Source organism: Schistocerca americana, chromosome 2, assembly GCF_021461395.2.
Source record: "Schistocerca americana isolate TAMUIC-IGC-003095 chromosome 2, iqSchAmer2.1, whole genome shotgun sequence".
In the NCBI taxonomy this organism is placed as follows: Eukaryota; Metazoa; Arthropoda; class Insecta; order Orthoptera; family Acrididae; genus Schistocerca; species Schistocerca americana.
This window is the reverse complement of record NC_060120.1, coordinates 366,403,068-366,426,856: the sequence shown is the minus strand read 5'-3', so window position 1 is coordinate 366,426,856 and position 23,789 is coordinate 366,403,068. Positions and strand designations below refer to the sequence as shown.

The 23,789-nt window shown below is 42.8% G+C and overlaps 1 protein-coding gene across 1 annotated transcript; it reads right to left on the bottom strand.

The window, feature by feature from the left end:
• Positions 1-1,017: 1,017 nt before the first annotated feature.
• On the bottom strand, positions 1,018-23,561 carry LOC124594015 (ice-structuring glycoprotein-like). Its single transcript, XM_047132367.1, has 4 exons — positions 23,532-23,561; positions 21,034-21,800; positions 3,627-3,777; positions 1,018-1,895 (listed from the first exon to the last, which is right to left on the bottom strand). Exons 1-4 carry the CDS (start codon positions 23,541-23,543, stop codon positions 1,125-1,127), a joined length of 1,701 nt encoding a protein of 566 aa, XP_046988323.1. The 5' UTR covers positions 23,544-23,561; the 3' UTR covers positions 1,018-1,124.
• Between the last annotated feature and the right edge of the window lie 228 nt (positions 23,562-23,789).

The following is a 23,789-nucleotide window of genomic DNA, read 5'->3' as shown; positions in this document are numbered from 1 at the left end:
AAGCACACTGCCGTCTGTAAATGTGTGGGTACAAATGCTTCAGTCGAAAAAGGAAATTCCATTTTATATTCTACACGAGAGGAAAAGAAAAGCGAAATCTCAACGTCGAGGAGATGTCCTCACCAGGAGTTGGAGCCTTCTCAACTCTCCGTAGTACAGCGCCACTTGCAGTCGAGAGGGTATGACTGCACTTAGTTCAGTCCTAGGCTGCTAAAATTCGACCACACCGGTTAATTTCAGAGTTATTTTGCACGATTTCTCACGTTCATCTAGTCGGTTACAGGCTCTAGGTTACACTGTATGTACCACGGTGAAAAAATGTCGTTTTAAGAACACATTTCGTTCAGTTTTTATTTATCAATAAAGGTGATAAAATAAATCTATTAACTTGATCATATGTTTTTTGTAAGCAAGGAAAGTGTTGTAGATGATATCAAATATAATAAGCCTTCAATCAATGTATACAGCTTGGTCCTCCACTTCGAGGAATATTTACGCCTACTTGCAACAGTACTAAAATGGTAGTCTCACGAATAGGAACAGCAAACTCTGGGTTCATTGTCAGTTACGAGGCTGACACGTTACCGACGGACAATAGGAAATAGCTATAGATTCTTCTTATTACTCCATCTGATCTTCTTCTTTCCAAGGAAGTTAATTCGTCAACTGTAAATATAACGTAGATTTTGTTATTGTATCTAGTTTCATAAGTTTCTTTCAAATGCAAAAGTTGTTGATTTATCTCCATTGAGTAATATTTATATCGCTGTAAAGAAAAAAAAGTCTAAAAATACTTCAGACTTTGACTTTCGTTTTCTAGAAAGTGGGGCGGTATGGCTGAAGAAAATCTAATATTCATAAAGTCTCCAGCTGAACATTTTAGTTGCCCTGTTTGCGTTTCACACAAAACGTTCTGAGTAAAAGCGTGCTCGAGTAATTGTGTTGTAAAGAAAATATGTGAAACAGAGCTTTATTATGCTCGCCGCCGTGATAGAGGAACAGAAACTGCACTATTAATTTAAAGTGAACAGAGGTTTATTTACATATCAGACTTTGTTACACAGAAAGTGTAGAATAACAGAAACATTCGCAAAAATGCGAATGAATAGTTTGTACATTAGCGTTTACCCAAGAATAGCCTTGCCATATCCCAAACCACCGTATCCGTATCCTCCATAAGCCAGAGCGGGTCCAGCAATGGCCGCCCTAGCGATGGGGGCGGCGTAGGCAGCCCTGGCGATAGGGGCAGCGGCGATGGCGGGGGCGGCGTAGGCTGCCCTAGCAATGGGGGCGGCGGCAATGGCGGGGGCGGCGTAGGCTGCTCTAGCATAACCGTAGCCGAGGCCGGCACCGTACGCCAGTGCTGGGGCGGCCGCGATGGCGGGGGCGGCGACGGCCACACGGGCGGGGGCGGCGGCAACGGCGGGATGGGCGCCGGCCTCCTTGTGCACGACGGCGTTGAAGCCGTTCACGGGGTCGGCAGTGTAGTCGACGGTGCGGATGGAACCGTCGGGCTCGGCCAGGCTGTAGCTGCCCTGGACGACGTCACCGCTGCGGCTCTCGTGCTGGCTCTTGGAGTCGCCCGTCAGCGCGTCCTGGACGTTGTAGGCGAAGCTGTACTCTGGGTGAGGGTCGTACTCGGCAGCGACGGCGGCGGGGGCGGCGGCGGCCACGGCGACGGGTGCGGCGCGGATGGCGGGGGCAGCTGCGATCGCTGGAGCGTAAGCTCTGGCGATAGGGGCGGCAGCGATAGCTGGGGCATATGCCCTTGCGATGGGGGCGGCGGCGATAGCGGGGCCGTAGGCCCTAGCGATGGGGGCGGCGGGGGCGAGGACTGCAGGTGCTCCCAGGTAACCGGCGTGGGCCAGCGACAGAGCTGCCACGAAAATTATCACCTGTTGATAACCAAAGAGCACAACATATAGGCAACTATAGGCCAGAGATTATACGCATTAAACATTGCTAACGGCAAATCAAGCATCATATAAGAATAGGCTCCCAAGGCCGTTGTTGACGGTAATAAGAAAATCTTGTATTTTGGTACTGAGTCATTGTTTCCACAATCTCCCGATCCATTGTTTCGATCTCTCTGTCGTGGGCTTTTCACCTGCAGCTGCCCGCAATGTGCTGTCAGCTTCCGGAAGAAGGCGCCAGTAAGACGACCGAAACGTCGGATGCTTAGGTTACGGAAAGACTGACGCTATACCAAAACCCGAAAACTTTTAATATCGCGAAATTACAATATATATTCACACAGTAATCATGTATTATCTGAAGAAAGACTCAAAATTAATTGATGTCATATGCAGTGTATTTGCTTCTACCATATTCTCGCTTCGTTAAATTTCCTTTCACCCAGTTAAAAACTGTTAACTGACAAGTTACGATTTGATGCCTTTTGAGATTCCACTGCTTTCAATTATGCTGAATGAAGGCTCTTTTATCATATAAATTGACTTAAGTTCAATAAAATGTTACAGTAGATATACGCAGTCATTTCCTGTCTAGATAACGCCGATGGTTTACAGTTTAGAAAAATCAATCGTATTAGAGCTAGATTAATGTTACTAGGCTCATAAAGCCACATTGTGAAAAATGATGGAACACTGTGTGTGTAGTCAGTTCTCTGCTGTCTTACATACGCCGTTTGTAGAAGAAATGCGGAGGCAACCAGAATCTACATCAAGATGAGCAGAGCGAAGTATTAGCTGAATATATCAGTTAGGAAATCATTAGTGTTTTGGCTAACGAAGTCATCACAGTAACCACCTCAAATATTTTGAAACATTATGGGAATGCTGATTCATGTTTGCTAGGACTGGATTTGAGGCGTGCGACTACACAATGCAGCAGGGATCATTTGAACAAATTTCGACAGTTGAATTAAGGGCTTGAAATTCGTTGTGAACTGTGGTCACGAAAGTGGAGACTGAATGGCTTACCGCACAAAACATACCCCCCCCCCCCTCCCCTCCACGACCACCACCGCCCCACTATAACGCTAACTCTCCAAATTTAAGTTGAAAATTGCATTAATCTTCTACAGAGAGTTTCAGAAATTTTGTTCCTGCAATTCAACGATGCATTTGTAACAGACTTGCTCACTCAAAGCGAGTTTGCTAGGAATATGGGCAACTATCTTACACTGATTTCTGGAATATAAACATGATTTTTTTTGTGAAAAACAATTGTGACTGTATAAAGAACCAATACTAGAGACAAATACTAATAAGCCCATAAATTAGATTAAGAAAAAGGATACTAGACCAAATACAGGTGTTATACAGATAATCGATTCTCCAATGCTCGCTTTTGGTGTAAATTAATGGGGATGTCGCTAAGGGTAGAAAATGCTTCTCACCAGCTACCTTACAATGGCATGGGTGGTACCTACGTAGGTGAATTTGGTGATTATGGCAGTTGAAATGTGGAAAATCTGTGAAGCGCGTTCCTATAAAAACGCTCTTTCTGTACGAGTCAATATATAAATTAGCTATTGCGAAACATGTTGGGTGGACTGTGTGTTCTTCACACACGACTGGCGTACCGCGTGTGTGAAACGTATGAGTATTGGAACCTATTGAAACAGTATCACGGGTCAACTACAAGGGTGTCCTGAGCCTCACCTTGCAAGCCATGTTGTCCGCTGGTGAGTGCTGGAGGCCGTGTGCGGTGACAGCCGGCGGCCGCCGCTTATATACTGGTCCACGGCTCTCGGCGGCAATCTCGTCTGACAGGAACCACTCGAGAAGTGCTGCCGCAACCTCAGCACCGGTCCTCCGTACAGCCTAACAGCTGACCGGCACTCCGCATGCCCAGATATATCGGTTACGCTCGTGCGGTGTCATCTGCTGCAGTTTACAGATCCCTTCAGAGTAGAGCCGTCCAACTGCTACATTAAGAATGTTATCTATTTCTGGTATGCGACCCTTTGGTAGCGCCAAAGACGCAAATTCCGAAACTGCTCTTGCTGTTGACAAGTAAGAAGGAAACGCACAACGCAGCACTGCGATTAGAGTTATAGCATCTATAAAATGTCTTTACCTTGTATCAGTACTATAAAAACAAAAATGTATTTCTTAATGTTGTGCCTTTATAATCATCCAGTCGAGCACAACACCATAGTGGCTAATAATAATGATTCGCTTCGCTCAGTGGCCGGGTGCAAGTCTTTCAATTGTATACCGCTGAGGCGGCTTTTGTATCTCTTATGTACCCCAGTTATCCAAACGCGAAAGGAGACCTAAGTGTTTTACTGGCCATCGAGGCGCACCCACACAGCCACCTAAGTATTTTAATGTTAGTTATGACGATACGAATGTGAGATCAATGCAACACACAGTCCCCGACCAGAGAAAATTTCCTACCCCGCCGGGAATCAAACCGGCGCTCCATCGTCTGCCAGTCCGTCGCCCTGACCAGCGCAGCAACCGAGCTGGACGGACCTGCCGTTAAAAGTGGAATCTGAACGACGTGTCGTTTCTGGTGACTTCTCACATCGTTGGGAAGTGATGGCTAAGTTTAAATCAGACTGAAAATTTCCGTGGTGCGGCCGGGATTCCATCCTGTGACCACGTGGTTTGTAGACACGGCCTTTACCGCGAGACAATGTTTTTCTTTTCTTGTGGGGGCGGGGGTGAGAGCAGGGTTGAGGGAGGTGCCATCTCCCCCTATAGTCCATTCTGTCTCTCTCCAAAACACGATTTAGATGGCTAGCTTCTCACACTACATTCTTCAACCTGTTTTACTACTTTTTCTCCTGTTCTTTCTCTTTGTTTATCTTATTTTCCGAAATAAAATTTCTTCGTGTTTAAAATCAAAAATGGAATGAAAAGTCCTTCCTTTTGGAGTGCGGTATTCTTTCTGGTCCCGTTATTACCATTAGCACTTGTAATACATCGTATAGCACTTGTGTCATTCGTGATCTTTTTTCTCATTATAAGCCATCATGTAGCATTACATATACACAACTACATCTACATAATTATTATGCAGTTTGTAGTTAAGTGCCTGACAGACAGTTCGTGAAACCATCTTTAAGTTATTTCTCTGCCGTTCCATTCTCGAACAGCGCGCAGGAAAAGCGAACACTTAAATTTTTCCATGCGAGCTCTGAGATCTCTTATTTTATTATGGTTATCATTCCTTCCTATATAGGCCTAGTTAGGGGTCTTAAAATATTTTCACGGTCTGAGGAGAAAGATGGTGATTGTACTTTCGTGAGAGGATCCTGCCGCAGCGAAAAACGCCTTGTGTTAATGTTTGTCACCCTAATTCACGTACCCTATCCGTGGCGCTCTTTCCCCTTTTCCGTGATAGTATAAAACGTGCTGCACTTCTTTGAACTTTTTTCGATGCTCTCCGTCGATCCTATCTTATACGGGTCACACACCGCATAGCAATACTCCAGAGGAGGTACAAGCGTAGTATAGGCAGTCTCTTTAGTAACCCTGCTGCAGTTTCTCAGTGTTCTGCGAATGTAAATCGTAATCGTTGGTTTGTTTTGCCCACAACGTTATCTATGTGGTCGTTCCAACTTAGGTCATTCGTAATTGTCATCTCTAACTACATAGCTACATGTGTGGTTTATCGTGTAACCGAAATTCGGCGGATTCCTTGGTCCTCATGTGGTTGACTTCACACTTTTCGATATTTAGAGTGAATTGCCAGTCTTGGCAAAATATCTTGCAGTTTGTTTTGATCATCTGATGGCTTTATAAGACAATAGATGACAGATCATCTGCAAACAATATGAGAGTGATACTCAAGATTGTCTCCTAAATCTTTCGTGTGGATCAGGCACAGCAGAGAACATGTAACTCTTCCTTGAGGAATGTCATACATTACTTCTGTTTTACTCGATTACGAAAATGTGACATTTCTGACAGGAAATCACGAAACCAGTGAGTCAACTGAGTCCATAAGTACACAATTCGATTAGAAGTTGCTTCTGAGGTTCGGTGTTCAAAGGCCTTCGGGAAATCTAAAATTATGGAATCAATTTGATATCCCCCGTCAACACTACTCATTACTTCGAGAGAATAAACAGCTAGATGTATTTCAAAAGAACGATATTTTCTGAATTCGTATTGGCTGTTTGTCAATAAATCGTTTTCTTAGAGGTAATTCGTAGTGTTCGAAAAAAGTGTGTGTGTTCCAAAATCCTACTGCAAATCGACGTTAGCGACAAGATTATATAATTCAGCGTATTACTCGTATTTCCTTTCATGGAAATTGGTATGACTTGTGCAACGTTCCCGTCTTTAGGTACGGATACTCCACCGAGCAAAGGGTTGAATATGATCGCTAAATATGGAGCTATTGTATAAGCATACTCTGAGAAAAGCCTGACTGGTATATAGGCAGGACCTAAAGCCTTGCCTTTATTATGTGATTTAAGCTGCTTTACCGCGCCGACGATATCTACTTCGTAGTTATTCGTGTTGGCAATTGTTCTTGTTTCGAATTCTGGAATACGTACTTCGTCTTCTTTTGTGAAGGAATTTCCGAAAATGATGTTTATAATTCTGGTTTAGTGGCACTGTCATCAGGAACACCACCATTGATATGGCGCAGTGAAGGTACTGATTGTGTCTTTCCACTGGTATACTTTTCATACGACAAGAATTTCCTTCGATTTTCTGCCACATTTCGAGACAGATTTCTTTGTGGAAAGTATTGGAAGCATCTCGCATTGATGTTCGCACTACGTTTTGAGCATCTGTAAAACTCCCCCAATCTTGATGGTTTTGCTTTTTTCTAAATTTGGCATGTTTTTTCCTGCTTCTCCAACAGGGTTGTGCAATGTTTTGTATACCATGAGGGATCTAAACCATATGCTACTAATTTATTTGGTGTATGTCTCTCAACAGCCATCGACACTATTTCTTTGAATTTAAAACACATCTGGTCAACGCTTACATATTCGTATTAGAAGGAGTACTGTCTCTTAGTTGGGCCTGAAGAGAATTTTGATCTCCTTTTTTAAATAGTTATATGAGATATTTTGCGTTTATTTTCAATGGGGGTAAATGTGTATTCTGTCTTGTCACAACAGCCTTGTGGTAACTAATCCCTGTATCTGTCACGATGCTCCCTATTACGTCGGGTATAATCTCAAACCACCACACAGGTCTATCTACTTTGCTTTCAGTATAATGTAAACTACTTCCGAAAGCTGTAAGTACTTCACCACCAATTGTATTTAATCTATCCTTTGTGAACACGGTTATGCCCTTTGTAAAAATTTCGGCTGAACGTATTTCCAGATTTTGCCAGCTTTCCGTACTATAACGATTTGAGCTTCAGTGCTTCCTGTTAGCGCTTGGAGCTCTGATTCTTTTCCGACACAGCTACGCCAATTTACTATTACAGTAACTGTATTTTCTATGTCTACTTTTTCCTGTTTGTCATGCAGTTCTTAGAGTGACGCCCTTTCTGTAGTTTCGCGAGACGCTCTTACCTAAAAAGCAGCCCAGTCCCTCCACAGCCTCAAGCATCCTTGTAGCCACTTCTTGAGTGCAGTAGACCCGTAACCTTTTAAGCGAAACCCGGAAACCCACTACCCCATGGCGAGCAATCTGCAGCCCCCATGGTGGCCATCGTCTGAGCCTCTGATTCAGACCCTTCACTCGACTCTACAGATGGCGAGCTCCGCCTTCGTCTCACAAGCAAAACTGGCAGTCTTTGCTGCTTCAGCTACCCGCCTGAAACCAGAGAGAATTTTATCTGATCCAAAGTGACACACACCGTTAGTTTCGATATGAGCTACCACTGCAGTTATCTGCATCCTGTGCTCTTCATGGCATCGAGAAGCCGACTTTCCGCATCTGGAATGACTCCTCCCGGTATGCACACAGGGTGCGCACTGGATTCTTTCCCTCTTTGGCAGCCATATCCATAAGGGGCCCAATTACGCACCTAACGATGGAGCCCACAACTACCAGTAAACCCATCCTCTGTAAACGCCCAGACCTTACGGCCGAGGTGCTTCCGTTGGAACACGCGAGTGATTTCGCCTGGCACAGGTTCTTAATCATCCATAAATAGCCCACGAAACCTGTTAGTCAGATGAACCGGGGTGGCCATCTGATCGGCTTCCCAGAAGAGAGTCTTTCACTGCCTGCCTCTTCTTGGAGTGACCTCTCACTCGACTACCGGTGAGGAGTCAACTTCAGTGCGGCAGCACCTGGAACGGCCACAGTAGTGGACCGATCGGGGGATACGAAGGACGAGCAGGACATCCCCCGGATCCCCAAGTCCAACCCCCTTACAGTGGCACCCACTGCCGACAGCCTCAAGCTATGAGACGAAAGCCACCACCGGCTAGAACTTTGCGTAAATTGTAACCAACTCGGCTCGCATCTTAACACAGCAGTCACAGACCCTTTTCATACGGCAAAACAGTGCAGTATATAGTTCTTAGAATGCTAGACTGTGACTGGTAAACACACTAACACGCAAAGAAAGGCACGTAAACTAGCATCCACAAAAATGGTTGAAAATAAGTCGCTCCTCTTTGAAGCTCGTAAATATCTGTATAATTCGCAAACAAACGGTGTACTACCTTTATCTGCCGACACTGCCTCGACCCAAACAAAACAAACAAAAGCCTGTGTGATACGGGGATCGATACAAGCGTCGATACTGGCGCCGGTACTTTTACCCTAGACTGCTATAGGCGTCAGACGCACTAGATTTAAAACCTCTGGCTTAATAAAACACTATCGCGGCCATATATAATCCACATTCTGTTCTTGTTACTTCCCTAGAACGATCGACTCGAAAGTATACGTACTTTATCATACGAATAAATGCTAAGTATAGAAGTACATGGTAATCATTTAAACTGAGCCCTCAGTTAATGAAATTCACATATATTATTCAAAATAATTTTGAACTCTAGGGGATAGACAATATTACTGAGAAAATTATAACATGTTGTGTACACTCGTTTCTACACTACGTGATCAAAAGTATCTGGACACCCCAAAAAATATTATGTTTTTTATATTAGGTGCATTGTAGTGCCACCTATTGCCAAGTACTCCATATCATCGATGTCAGTAGTCATTAGACATCGTAAGAGAGGAGAATGGAGCGTTCCGCGGAACTCACGGACTTCGAACGTGGTCAGGTGATTGGGTGTAACTTGTGTCATACCTCTGTACGCGAGATTTACGCGCTCCTAAACATCCCTAGGTCCACTGTTTCCGTTGTGATAGTGAAGTGGAAACGTGAAGGGACACATACAGGCAAAAGTGTACAGGTTGACCTCGTCTGTTGACTGAAAGAGACCGCCGACAGTTGAAGAGCGTCGTAATGTGTAATAGGCAGACATCTATCCAGATCATCACACAGAACCCCAAACTGCATCAGGATCCACGGTAAGTACTATGACAGCAGGCGGGAGGTGAGAAAACTTGAATTTCATGGCCGAGCGGCTGCTCATAAGCCACACATCACGCCGGTAAATGCCAAACGACGCCTCACTTGGTGTAATTAGCGTAAACATTGGACGACTGAACAGTGGAAAAACTTTGTGTAGAGTGATGAATCACGGTACATAATGTAGCGATCCGATGGCAGAGTGTGGGTACGGCGAACGCCCTGTGAACGTAATCTGCCAGCGCGTGTAGCGTCAACAGTAAAATTCGGAGGCTGTGGTGTTGTGGTGTGGCAGTGTTTTACATGAAGGGGACTTGCAACCCTCGTTGTTTTGCATGGCACTATCACAGCACGGGCCTACATTGATATTTTAAGCACTTTCTTGCATTTCTACTGTTGAAGAGCAATTCGGGGATGGCGATTCCATCTTTCAACACGATCAAGCACCTGTTCATAATGCACGGCCTGTGGCGGAGCGGTTACGCGACAATAACATCCCTGTAATGGACTGGCCTGCACAGAGTCCTGACCTGAATCTAATAGAACACCTATGAAATGTTTTGGAACGCCGACCTCGTGATAGGCCTCACCGACCGACGTCGATACCTCTCACTCCGTGAAGAAATGGCTGCTATTCTCCAAGAAACCTTCCAGCACCTGATTCAACGTATGCCTGCTAGAGTCGAAGCTGTCATTAAAGCTAAAGGTGGGCCAACATCATATTGAATTCCAGCATTACCGATAGAGGGCGCCACGAACTTGTAAGTCATTTTCAACCAAGTGACCGGATACTTTTGATCATATAGTGTATCTACAAGGCAATTACTCGAGAGAGCAAATGCTCACTTTTATTACGGTGAAAATTCGAATATGCAACTTCGAGACCTACCTCAGAGACAGCTGTGAACAATAGTTTACAACAAAATTATTTTGCATTTTGTCTTTGCCATCAGATACGACAAATAATTATAATATCATATATTTTTGCTTGCAAATGCGCCGACTCATTGTATACAAGAGTGTCATCGGTGCCGGCCGGTGTGGGCGAGCGGTTCTAGGCGCTTCAGTCTGGAACCGCGCGACCGCTACGGTCGCAGGTTCGAATCCTGCCTCGGGAATGGATGTGTGTGATGTCCTTAGGTTAGTTAGGTTTAAGTAGTTCTAAGTTCTAGGGGACTGATGACCTCAGATGTTAAGTCCCATATTGCGCAGAGCCATATGAACCATTTTTTTTTGTGTCATTGGTCCTCGAGGAATTCCAGCTAGTATCCCTTGTCATTGTTTCAGTCCGACTCTAACACACACTCATTATAAAAAAAGGATTTGTATGTTTTAGAAGAAGGAATGTTTATAGTTTATAGCCGAACGTCAGGTACAAAGAACACAAAAGGGTATTTAAACCTGCTGAAGAAACAGAAACCCGAAGACATCTTCAACTATCGAAAAAGATAATGACAAGCTGCTAAGAAATAGCACAGAAACATCTATATGCAAAATGGTAAAAACAGAATTACTGAAATAGAAATTCAGATAAGCTGAAGTACGAAATTGAGGCACCACATGGCTAGTCTGAACTCAATTTTAATACACTGCCGGAAAAAAAAATGTAACAGTCTCAAGGTCAGTCATTTTGTCGGCAAGTGTGGTGAGAGGTAGTTCGCCATTGTAGGAGTGTACGATAGCAAATTCAGACCATATTAATTACACATGTCACAGTAAAGGGTTTCCAAACAGACGCATCGATACGTGATATACCCTTCCCTGTGGCAATGCAGTCATTCCTCCCCACATGCAAACCATCTTAAAGATGCCGGGTGGCATCCTGCGATAGATTGCCCCAAGCATCTTGCTCCTTTTGTTGCAAAGCGACAGCGGTTCCTGCAGGCCCTCGAGATCGAATACGTAGTCGCTTCATCATATCCCATACGCGTTCATTTGGCGAGATATATGGTCGTATTGCTGGCCAAGGCAGTTCCTGTACATAACAGAAAGAACGTTGTGTGGCAGCAGCCGTATGTGGACCTGCGTTGTCCTGCTGAAAAAGCAAGTCTCCTTCCTGTCGAATAATGCAAATAGCTCGGGAATAACATCATGTACAGTGTAGGAGCCGTTGGATACTTTACTTTGTAGAAGCACTACGTGCGAATGCCAGTTGTAACTGATGGATCCCCCTCAACATGTAGTCTAGGATGAAACCTAAGTGCTGTGGATGAATAGATTCTGGAACAGGCATCTCACCAGGCCTATGCCGCAAACATCCATCATTTGCATACAGACAGAACATTCCGTCATCAATGAAGACAACAGAGCGCCATTCAGCTCTGCTGTCAACTCTCTCCCGATATTAGAGTAGCCATGCTTAGTGATGTGACGTCAGTGATAGCCTGGTCAGAGTCATATGTGATCCTGCTGCAAGGAGACTGTCCCGTAAGGTTTTTGATGACATAGCAGGTGTAAGACGCAGCCAAATTTCGTCCCTGGATGATATTCGGTCGGCCACTGTCACTCGTACAGTGCGTGAACTTGACACGCATCTGCGCTACGCATACGTCCAGAAACTGGTCTCTAAGTGTGGAAATGTTGCAAAGCCCATTGTTGAAATCAGCGACATACTACCGATACATTGTGCCCAGCACGTGCAGCAGTCAGTTGATACTTCCCTTCAGCTTCCGGCAGGCCCATATTGCTACCCCTTTCAAGTGTATGAAGCTGTTTAACGGGAGTGTGCGCTCGCCGATTGGCCATGGCTGTACCGTATAATGAATGCTGCAAAAGGTGTTCACCTCTGCGCTGGGTAGACTTATGCCTGCAGGGTAAAAAGAATGGGTGTAGACATGACCCCTGAGTGTCATCTGAACAATATTCATACAAGACGTAACACGGATTAACTAATATTTTGGAAGATGCTATGAAACGACTATGCGGATAACAATATTATGTATGACATAGCCTTAACATGTTTAAATTAAGTGAAATTATTAGGAGTTATCAGTTTGCCTGCCCTGAAGGAAATGGGAAGGGTTACGTCGTGAAATCCTTGAACGAGTGCTATCTATCTGATACTTTGTGCCCGCGGGCTATATTGATTAAAATGATCTTATGATATTGATTAAAATGATCTTATGAGAGATTATTTTCAGTATGTCCCGTACGGCAAACGGCCTTTCTTACGGATGACAAATAGTTGAATACAAGATGATTATTGGGTGTGTCTAACACAACTGCAACTTTCGAAGTGGAGATAGCAACACACCACGCCCAGGGGACGGGCAAGTGATGTTAATCAAAATCTTTCGGATTTTTCAAAAGGTAGAATCTTTGGCATGAAGGACGTGGGAGCATCATACCGACAGAATACTGAGAAAGTTGACTATAGAGCAATGGCAGCCGAACGAGTGGTAGCGAGGTGCATTCAGGGACTTAGGACGTGTGACAAGAAGAGTAGGCACGGGTCCTTCGAGAAGGACTAGACCACGAGAAGATCTAAGAATTATTCGACTGGCTCTGACAAATACAGGAATGACAATAGCTGAAATCCCGGCAGATATTAGAGGCAGTCTCCATGCATTGTCGGGGATCGATTAATGGAAGATGGGTTGAGGTCTGAAGTTGCCGCCCGTCGTTTACTAGTGACACCACACCACGGGCAATAGATACTTGCAAGTTGTACAGCCAGTGTCAAGTAGACACTGAATGGCAATCTCTGCTGTTCAGCTGTGAATCTTGAGACTTCACTATTGTGTTGTTCATACCACGAACTGCTATCTTGCTGGCCAGCGCCGTCGAGGAAGATAATAAGCAGAAGGGATGCAGGTTGTCCGCACGTAGTGGACACTTGTGATGGTGTTTTCGATTACTACCCCCTGCCCTGAGTAAATGGTGCAGTGCATGTTGTGACCAGCTGTTCTACTCAATTGTGTTCCCAGAGACGACCATCGACCTCGTGTAATAAGAAACCTGATTCATCAGACCACAAGACACGTTTTCATTAATACACGGTCAGATCTCGATGGTCCAGTGACCACTGCAATCGCAGTTGAAGATGTCGTTGGGCAACATAGGAACAAGTAGCGATTCTCTGTAGCGCGTCCTCTTGTGGAATGTAGGGCACTGAACGGTGTGCTCAGAAACGCTAGTGCCTGCACCAGCATTATACTCTCCCTCAGGTCAACGCCTGCTCTACTTTGCAGAGCGAGCAAGACCCCAACATTCTAGCTTCGTGATGATGCGTGGATCTCCAACACTTTGTCGAGTACACATGGATTCGCCCTCTGGTGTGGATGTGTGTGATGTCCTTAGTTAGGTTTAAGTAGTTCTAAGTTCTAGGGGACTGATGACCTCAGAAGTTAAGTCCCATAGTGCTCAGAGCCATTTGAACCATTTTGAAGTCGGAGTGAGGCACTTGGTGTAGACGAGGTTCTCTTCGAATTACTGAGATTCTTGGGAGAGACAACAGTCATAGAACAGTTTCACGTAATATACAAGACATAGCAGACAGACGAAATGTCCTCAGATCTCAAGAATAATGTAATAAAGCTTTTATCCATTATTGATGTGGAACACTGCGGCTGTGAAGACAGATGGTACTAAATTTTAATGAATCTTTGGGCTCTTGTGGGTTTGGTTTAGCTTTGACAAGATAGAAAAACGAAACAATTAAACACTGAACGTGACGAGAATTATTTACAACATAAGATTGACGTGAAGGAATTACAGTTAACAGCAACCCTAGGTTTATTCCTGGTGCACACATTACTCTGGACTCATGTTGTTTCCCAGTTCCATTACACCTAAGCTCTACACATAGGTTCTCACAGACAGCAACTCCCCCTTGCTTTACAGAATGTAAACAAACCAAAGAGCATGACTGAAATTAGTGTTCAAAGAATCTGTACTGAGGCAGATATTTTCTTTGGTCAACGTTCATACTTCTAAAATTGCACTTTGGTGACACTAAAAAGTATGGGTTTATGTTACATTCTATTATGAAAGTAACAATAATTCATTGTTGCACAATTAACATGTGTTATTTACAAAGTTTATCAAGCTAATAGTTCAGGATAATATTTCGTCTATAATATTAGAAATGAAATTATGTTTGACATAATAACTTTTGATTATAACACACTGATTATTGATTATGAACTAAATAGCAGAGCTTAGCAAGTCGATGGATTGATTTAATGACAACGGTAAGTAACGTGGGCATTTGGGAGGGTGATATACAGGAGATGCAGTGTGTGTGTGTGTGTGTGTGTGTGTGTGTGTGTGTGTGTGTGTGTTCATACATATGTGTGTGTGGAAAAAAGACACAGTGATGAGTAGGTGTACCACTGAGAAAGGGGTGTTGTGAGGAGGTAGAGGTGAGGGAGTTAGCGGGGGATGGGGGTTGTAAGGATGAAGTTGTTGTGTGTGTGATTTTGTGTAATAGGTATGTGGGTTCAGAGCAATTGTTTAGTTTTTCAGGGTTAAGGGTTCTTCAAAATTGGGAAACAATTGGTTATTTGCGATATACATTTTTTTTTCATTTAAAATGGTGAGTGATGATTTATTATTATGGTTGAAAATCTGTAATTATTCCAGTAGACCCATCTTTATTACTTTGACTACAGTGTATCGAATATGGAGATCAGTTTTTCTGTATGTAACTGAAAATCTATTTTGAGTTAGCTAGGCAGCAAAATAATATTTATTTAGAATTTTTAAACAGAGTGTGCCTTTGTGCAAAGTTTTTGGTTTTATATCTGTAACTGAAAATGTATTTTGATTAGGTGGGCAGCAATGCAAGATTTATTCAGAATTTTTTAACAGAGTGTGCCTTTGAGCTAAGTTCTTTTTTTCCTAGTTCAACTACTTAGAACCAGGAGAAGTTGTCATAAATAATTTATATATACATCAGTTTTTTGAAAAGGTTGGTTGGCTGTTTCAATCTTATGAACCATTTTTGTTTTGAATTCGTTGTTTGTATGGAAAGCCACATATATACTAAGGTCTGATGTTTAGTTTAGAATCAGTGTGTAAAATAAACATGCCAAACGTAATTCCAGTACTAACACTATAGATGAAATATCATGAATGTTGAGCAAAGGAAATACCTGCCCCGAAACAATTTCTTTGACCACTAACTTTAATCACGCTCTTTTGTTTGTTTACATTTTGTATAACGTGTAAAGTTGCTGCTATCGGCAAAGTTTGTGATGTGCTTAGAATTAACGGAACTGGAAAACGTATATTATGTTTTATAGAGTAATGTATACACCACGAATAAATCAATGGTTGTGAATACCTATAAGTAATGCCTTCAAATCGACGTTATAAATAATTTTCGACACATTCAGTGCTTACTTGTTTCCTTTTTTCTATCTTGCCACAGCTACACGAACCACACAGTGCCCCAAATACTAATTAAAAGTGTGTATTATCTGCTGAGGAGTTGCTAGGCGATTCGAAACCGATCATGGTAAATAACTAATAACTGAAGCATTATAAAAGGCACCTTGTTGCAGTTATTTCTGGAAGCCAGTGTGTGACAGTTCTAACCCAGAAGACAGTTATTAATATTAATGTACGATCACTTGAGTAAGTCACTGTTGCAAAGTACTAAAACGAACAGAATATTACACAGATTATTACATGAATAGAAGACCTCTTTGGGGAAGATCAATTTGAGTTCTATAGAAATGAAAGAACATGCGAGAAATGCTGAGGGTACATCTTACCTTAGAAGATAGGTGCAGAAGTATTGGACTGCGTTGGCAGGAATACACTATTCCAAATTCCGAAATTGTCTGGGATAAAACACTGGAGGTGAAAGTTTATCTACAACTTGTGCAGAAATCAGACTTCTGCTGAGGGAACAGGACATGAAAGGAACGCAGTTGTTGAGGAGGGAGTGAGGTAAGGGTTAGGGTATGTTCAGTCTGTACTTTCAGCAATTAGTGAAGAAAACCAAAGAGATATTTAGAAAGAGAATTAATGTTCAGAGTGACGAAATAAACACTTAGGTTTGCCGCTGAAGTGGTAATCCTCTCAGATAATGGAGGACTTGGATGATCAATTGAACGGAATGGATAGTGTCTCGAAAAGAGACTATAATATGAATATCACTAAAAGTAAAATATACTGAAGTTATTTGTAATGCCTCATCTCAGAGCTTTCATGGGATCATTTACTGAACCTGATAACCCCTTCTTTTCAGCAACACATATAAGAGACTTACTAAAATGCTCTGAAATGCTGAGTGCATCTGTAATCACTGTAGCATTTGCTATTCCACCTTACCTATGGTTCTAACTACCTCTTCCTGCACTATATACTATATTTACCTTTTTTAACTGCCTATCTCTTCTCATAATGCATTTTCTAAGATTTCTGGATTATTTTCTTCGGTATTTTGCATTGTGCCTAATAGGAGCTATGGAACAGTGAAGAGCTGTTGCTTACAGATAGATACTTCCCTGTTTATCTTAGAAGATAGCTTTATTCCCTGATACTCCTGTTTTTGGTAGACTTTAATTCAAGTGGGGTTAGTTCTGAGGAAAGTACGTGTCTTATATTTTTCGTTCATGTCGTGAGCACTGTATTCATTATTTCACATAATATCATTGAGTAGTTTCCTAAAATACCCCAGTTTCTCCTGAACAGGGAAGTAACTTCGTTTCATCGTCTGAAAGGTCATTGATTATCGATTTTGTAATATCTACATCTACTTGCATACTCTGCAAACTACCGTACGATGCATGACTTTTCTGTTCCACTCAAAAATACTGCGAGAGAAAAGTGACAGTCTACCTGCCTTCGTGCGAGCCCTAATTTGTCTTATCTTCGTGGTTCTTAAGCGAATCGTGTGCAACAGAACCGTTTTCCAGTCAGGTTTAGACACTAGTTCCCCAAATTTTCTCAGGTATTCAGGGAAAACAGGATCTCAATAGATGCAGTTTTCTCTTTAAGACAGGTACTGGAGAAATCCATAGTGTTTAATAACCCAGCCTACCTCTGCTTCGTTGGCTTGTCGAAAGCCTTCGTTAGGAAAAGAAAAAAGGATATAATTCAGACCTTAAGAGACAAGGGAGCAGCAATGGGTTTACTGAAAATTATAGAAGATAGATATAGAGATAATAAAACGAGACTTAAAACACACAAACGATGCACAAATGAAATTATACTACGTGAAGGAAATTGACAAGGAGACTCATTAAGCCCACTCCCGTTCAACTTAATCATGGACCACATCATTGATGATACAAGAAAGAAATTGGTCTATAAAATGGGAAATAACGTGGTATATATTACATGACATGATGAGCATGTTTTACTGATAGCAGATAATGAGGATAATTTACAAAGTTTACTTCACAAATTTAATAAAACACCTAAGCAATGTTACATGGAAATCTCGTCTAAAAAGACTAAGAATATGGTAGCGTCGAAAGTAGTTGTACGATGTAAATTATAACTAGATGGTATGTCAATTGAACAAGTGAGCAGCTTTAACTATCTGGGGACTGCTATCACCATCTATGAAGACATGACCATAGAAGTGAAATATCAAGTTAATGGCAGTAATGATAGCCCGATGCCTGGAAAGTATTGTACGGAGAAACTATGAGAAGTGAGGGAAAAACAAAAATATATAAAACAATGATGCGTCTTGTTTTAACATATTCAGCAGAAACTATGGCAGAAACGAAACAATTAAACAAATGTCAAGGGCAATGGAAACAAAGGTACTAAGACAGATCCAAGGAGTATCCTTGTGGGCCAAACGAACAAACGTGTCGTTAAGATAACGATGTGGCGTACAAAATATAAATAAATGGATGGAAACAGGATAAGAAATAAGAAGTATTACGTGGAAAGGATGGACCTTTCAAGACAAGCTATATAAGACCAACAAATTTATCACGCTTCCTCTAAATTTCTTCGATGTCTTTCTCTAATCAGACCTGGTGGGGATCATAAACACTCTGGCAATACTAAAGAACGGGTCGCTTTAGTGCTCTATACGCTGTCACATTTACTCATCCACCACTTCCTCCTAAAATTCTGCCAATTAACCGAATTCTACCATTCACCTTGTACGATTACAGCAGTCGAGAGGGTATGATTGCACTACTTGAGAAGCTGGAAAGAGGTGTAGTGACTTAGGTCAATTTTAGGCTGCTAAAAGGCGACTACACCGGTTAATTTGAGAGTTACTTTACAAGATTTATCACTTTCATCTAATCTGTTACCGGCTCTAGGTTACACTGTGCGTACCCAAGTGAAAAAATGTACATTTAAGAACACATTTTGTTCAGTTCTTAGTTATACCAGTCAACATCAATAAACAGAAATCATAAAACCATTAACTTGATCAGATGCTTTTTGCAAGCAAAGAATGTGTTCTAGATGACACCAAATCTAATAAGCCTATATTCGATGTATACAGCTTGGTCCTCCACTTCGAGGGATATTGATGTTGGTTATTTTTCTTGGTATCCAATAGGATGTTATCCACCATTCTGATTTTTTTCTGTTACATAATTTTAATTTTCGTTTCACAACTCATTAAGAGAGTGTAAATAAATATTTTCTAAAAAAATTTCAAGCTTTATTTCATAACTCGTTGAATACGCTCTATTTAATAATATGATGATGGAATTTTAGATCGCTTAATCAAATCGGTAGCAATCACATTCATACTAATAACATAAGAAGGTAGACTACGCACAAGCAACTGAATATGCTTACCGTTTAGATAACGGAGTAATTTACCTTTAAAATACTGACTGGTTAAATACAATAATTTGAGGTACAAAAATGTTTTTATAATTCCTGATAAATTTAATTACTGCTACACGTTTTCAAATTCATCGAATCAGTTGCAAATTAAGAGTTTTACTCCTGTCGGAAGAACATTCTGCGGACGCCCATGGCTGGAACAATATCATACCAACTGATGTAAGAGCGTCTTCTTACAGGCCACGGCTCTTATTCACATCTATCCGACTGTGAGATGCGTGCTAGTCCACGGAAGTCACTGTATCATGTTGTTGATCGGTGTCCAGTATATCAACAGCTACCCCATAGAGTCTTTCAGTAGAGACAACTTTGAGAGATCTTATTTTACAGCACACAGATACATAAAAAAGCCGTATTGTGGTGCAAAATACTGTTATTATCATGCACCGAGAAGTCCAGCTGACAGATGTCATTCTGTTCTCCAATTTTTAGCGCTAAAAGAATGACCTGAGGACCGAAACAATTCGTGCAAAAATTGTTGCTGCAAACAGAACTCCCGTTCAGTAAAATTGTGTACAGTATTGTCAGATTGTGAAAGTATAATTTACGAGAGTGGTAGCTACTGCATGTATCACATAGTGTTTAAATCATACCCTATTCTGCCCCCCCCCCCCCCCTCCCCAATCAAATTCCGTTGAATTAGTATCTGACTTAGCAAACAGCCTGCACCACTACCAACAACTTCTTACGTTAAAGTCTCTGTCATTCTATGTGAAGGCTGTTATACAGACAGCCATTGTGGTTAACCTCTCACACAGAATTTTGGGCTTCTTTTGAACTTAGTCGCCGATGGAGTCCATGGTTAGTGACGTAGAAAAGACGCTTCTTAACCATCTACAAACATATAAATTTCATCATTTACGTCTACTTGCAACAGTACTAAAATGGTAGTCTCACAGATAGGAACAGCAAACTCTGGGTTGATTGTCACTTACGAGACTGACACGTTACCGACAGACAATAGGAAATAGGTATAGATTTTTCTTATTACTCCATCTGATCTTCTTCTTTCCAAGAAAGTTAATTCATCACATGTAAATGTAACGTAGATTTCGTTATTGTATCCAGTTTCATAATGTTCTTCCAAATGCAAAAATTGTTGATTTATCTCCATTGAGTAATATTTATATCGCTGTAACGAAAAATAATTGAAAAAATACTTCAGACGACGACTTTCGTTTAGTAGAAAGTGGGGCAGTATGACTGAAGGAAATCTAATATTAATAAAGTCTCCAACTGAACATTTTCGTTATCCCATTTGCATTTCACCCAAAACGTTCTGAGTAAAAAGTGCTCGAGTAACTGTGTTGTAGAGAAATTACATAAACAGAGCTTTATTGTTTTATTACGGTATATTGATAATTTTTACTTATGGACCGTCTGAGAGCAACTGAATAAAACACAATGTTAGCGCCACTGAAACAAGCGTTCAGTTCATAGAGCTGTAGAATGCGGGAAAAAACCGCAAATTGGCATTCATAAGAAGAAGAACAACACCAAAAATGCAACAGGGGCGTAATATGTAATAAATTGTCCACTCAAACTGCCACTGATGATCCCTTGCAGAAAATAAAGGCGAAACGCGTATGGCACTAAAATGGTGTTTTATTCAGTTGCTGTCAGACGGTCCATAAATAAAAATTATCAATATACCGTAATATTACACGCAACTGAGGAAGACAGGACTACAAAAGTTGAAGAGCTTTATTGTGCTCGCCGCCGTGATAGAGGAACGGAAACAGCAACTATTACTTTAAAGTGAACAGCGGTTTATTTACATATCAGACTTTGTTACACAGAAAGTGTAGAATAATAGAAACATTCGCGAAAATGCGAATGAATAGTTTGTACATTAGCGTTTACCCAAGAATAGCCTTGCCATATCCCAAACCACCGTATCCGTATCCTCCATAAGCCAGAGCGGGTCCAGCAATGGCAGCCCTAGCGATGGGGGCGGCGTAGGCAGCCCTGGCGATAGGGGCAGCGGCGATGGCGGGGGCGGCGTAGGCTGCCCTAGCAATGGGGGCGGCGGCAATGGCGGGGGCGGCGTAGGCTGCTCTAGCATAACCGTAGCCGAGGCCGGCACCGTACGCCAGCGCTGGCGCGGCGGCGATGGCGGGGGCGGCGACGGCCACACGGGCGGGGGCGGCAGCAACGGCGGGATGGGCGCCGGCCTCCTTGTGCACGACGGCGTTGAAGCCGTTCACGGGGTCAGCGGTGTAGTCGACGGTGCGGATGGAGCCATCGGGCTCGGCCAGGCTGTAGCTGCCCTGGACGACGTCACCGCTGCGGCTCTCGTGCTGGCTCTTGGAGTCGCCCGTCAGCGCGTCCTGGACGTTGTAGGCGAAGCTGTACTCTGGGTGTGGGTCGTACTCGGCAGCGACGGCGGCGGGGGCGGCGGCGGCCACGGCGACGGGTGCGGCGCGGATGGCGGGGGCAGCTGCGATCGCTGGAGCGTAAGCTCTGGCGATAGGGGCGGCAGCGATGGCTGGGGCATATGCCCTTGCGATGGGGGCGGCGGCGATAGCGGGGGCGTAGGCCCTAGCGATGGGGGCGGCGGGGGCGAGGACTGCAGGTGCTCCCAGGTAACCGGCCTGGGCCAGCGACAGAGCCGCCACGAAAATTATCACCTGTTGATAAGCAAAGAGCACAACATATAGGCAACTATAGGCCTCTGGCTATACGCATTCAACATTGCTAAAGGAAAACTAAGCATCATATTAGAATAGGCTTCAAGGCTGTTGCTGATAGTATTAAGAAAATCTTGTATTTTTGTACTGCGTCATTGTTTCCACAATCTCCCGATCCATTGTTACGATCTTTCTGTCGTGGCCTTTTCACCTGGAGCTGCCCGGAATGTGCTGTCAGCTCCCGGAAAAAGGCACCAGTAAAATGGCCGAAACTACGGATGCGTGGGTTACGGAAAGACTGACGCTGTACCCAAACCGCGCGATATTACAATATATTTTCACACAAAAATAATGTATTGTGTTAAAAAAAGACTCAAAATTAAATGATGTTATATGCAGTGTATTTGCTTCTACCATATTCTTGCTTTGTTAAATTGTCACACATGATTTATTTTCACCCAGTTCAAGACTGTTAACTGTCAAGGTACGATTCAGATGCCTTTTGATATCCCACTGCTTTCAATTATGCTGAAATGAAGGCTCTTTTATTAAATACTTTGACTTAAGTTCAAGAAAATGTTACAGTAAATGTACATAGTCATTTCCTGTCTAGATAACGCCGACGGTTTATAGTTTAGAAAAATCTAACATATTAGAGCTAGATTAATGTTACTATGCTCATAAAGCCACATTGCGAACAATGATGAAACACTGTGTGTGTAGTCAGCTCTCTGCGGTGTTACATACACCGTTTGTAGAATAAATGCGGAGGCAACCAGAATCTGGGCTACGTCAAGATGAGCTGAGCGAAGTACTAGCTAAATATATCGGTTAGGAAATCAATAGTGGTTTGGCTAACGAAGTCAACACAGTAACCGCCTCAAATATTTTGAAACATTATGGGAATGCTAATTCATGCTTCCTAGGACTGAATTTGAGACATGCGACTATTCAATGCGGCAGGGATCATTTGAACAAATTTCGACATTTGATTTAAGGGCTCGAAATTCGTTGTGAACTGTGAGTGATATACCACACAAAACCTTTGCCTCCCCCCCTCCTCCCCCCACCCTTCCCCACCCAAACTATGGTGGTAACTACACAAATATTGTATCTCATTTAAGTTCAAGAGTTGGCGTTTAATATTCAATAGAGAGGTTCAGAAATTTTGTTCCATCGATTGAACGGTGCATTTGTAACAGGCTTGTTAACTCAGAACGGGTTTGCTCGGAATATGGGCAACTATCTTTTCCTGATTTCTGGAACATAAATATGATTTTTTGTGAAAAACAATTGTGCCTGTATAAAGCACCAATACTAGAGACAGATTCTAATAAGCCCATAAATGAGAGTAAGAAAAAGGATATTAGACCAAATAGAGGTGTTATACAGACAATCGATTTTCCAATGCTCGCTTTTGGTGTAAATTAATGGGGATGTCGCTAAGGGTACAAAATACTTCTCACCAGCTACCTTACAATGGCATGGGAGGTACCTACGTAGGTGATTTTGGTGATTACGGCAGTTGAAATGTGGAAAGTCTGTGAAGCGCGCTCCTATAAAAACGCTCTTTCTGTACGAGTCAATATATAAATTAGCTATTGCGAAACATGTTGGGTGGACTGCGTGTTCTTCACACACGACCGGCGTACCACGTGTGTGAAACGTATGAGAATTGGAACCTATTGAAACAGTATCACGGGTCAACTACAAGGGTGTCCTGAGCCTCACCTTGCAAGCCATGTTGTCCGCTGGTGAGTGCTGGAGGCCGTGTGCGGTGACAGCCGGCGGCCGCCGCTTATATACTGGTCCACGGCTCTCGGCGGCAATCTCGTCTGACAGGAACCACTCGAGAAGTGCTGCCGCAACCTCAGCACCGGTCCTCCGTACAGCCTAACAGCTGACCGGCACTCCGCATGCCCAGATATATCGGTTACGCTCGTGCGGTGTCATCTGCTGCAGTTTACAGATCCCTTCAGACTAGAGCCC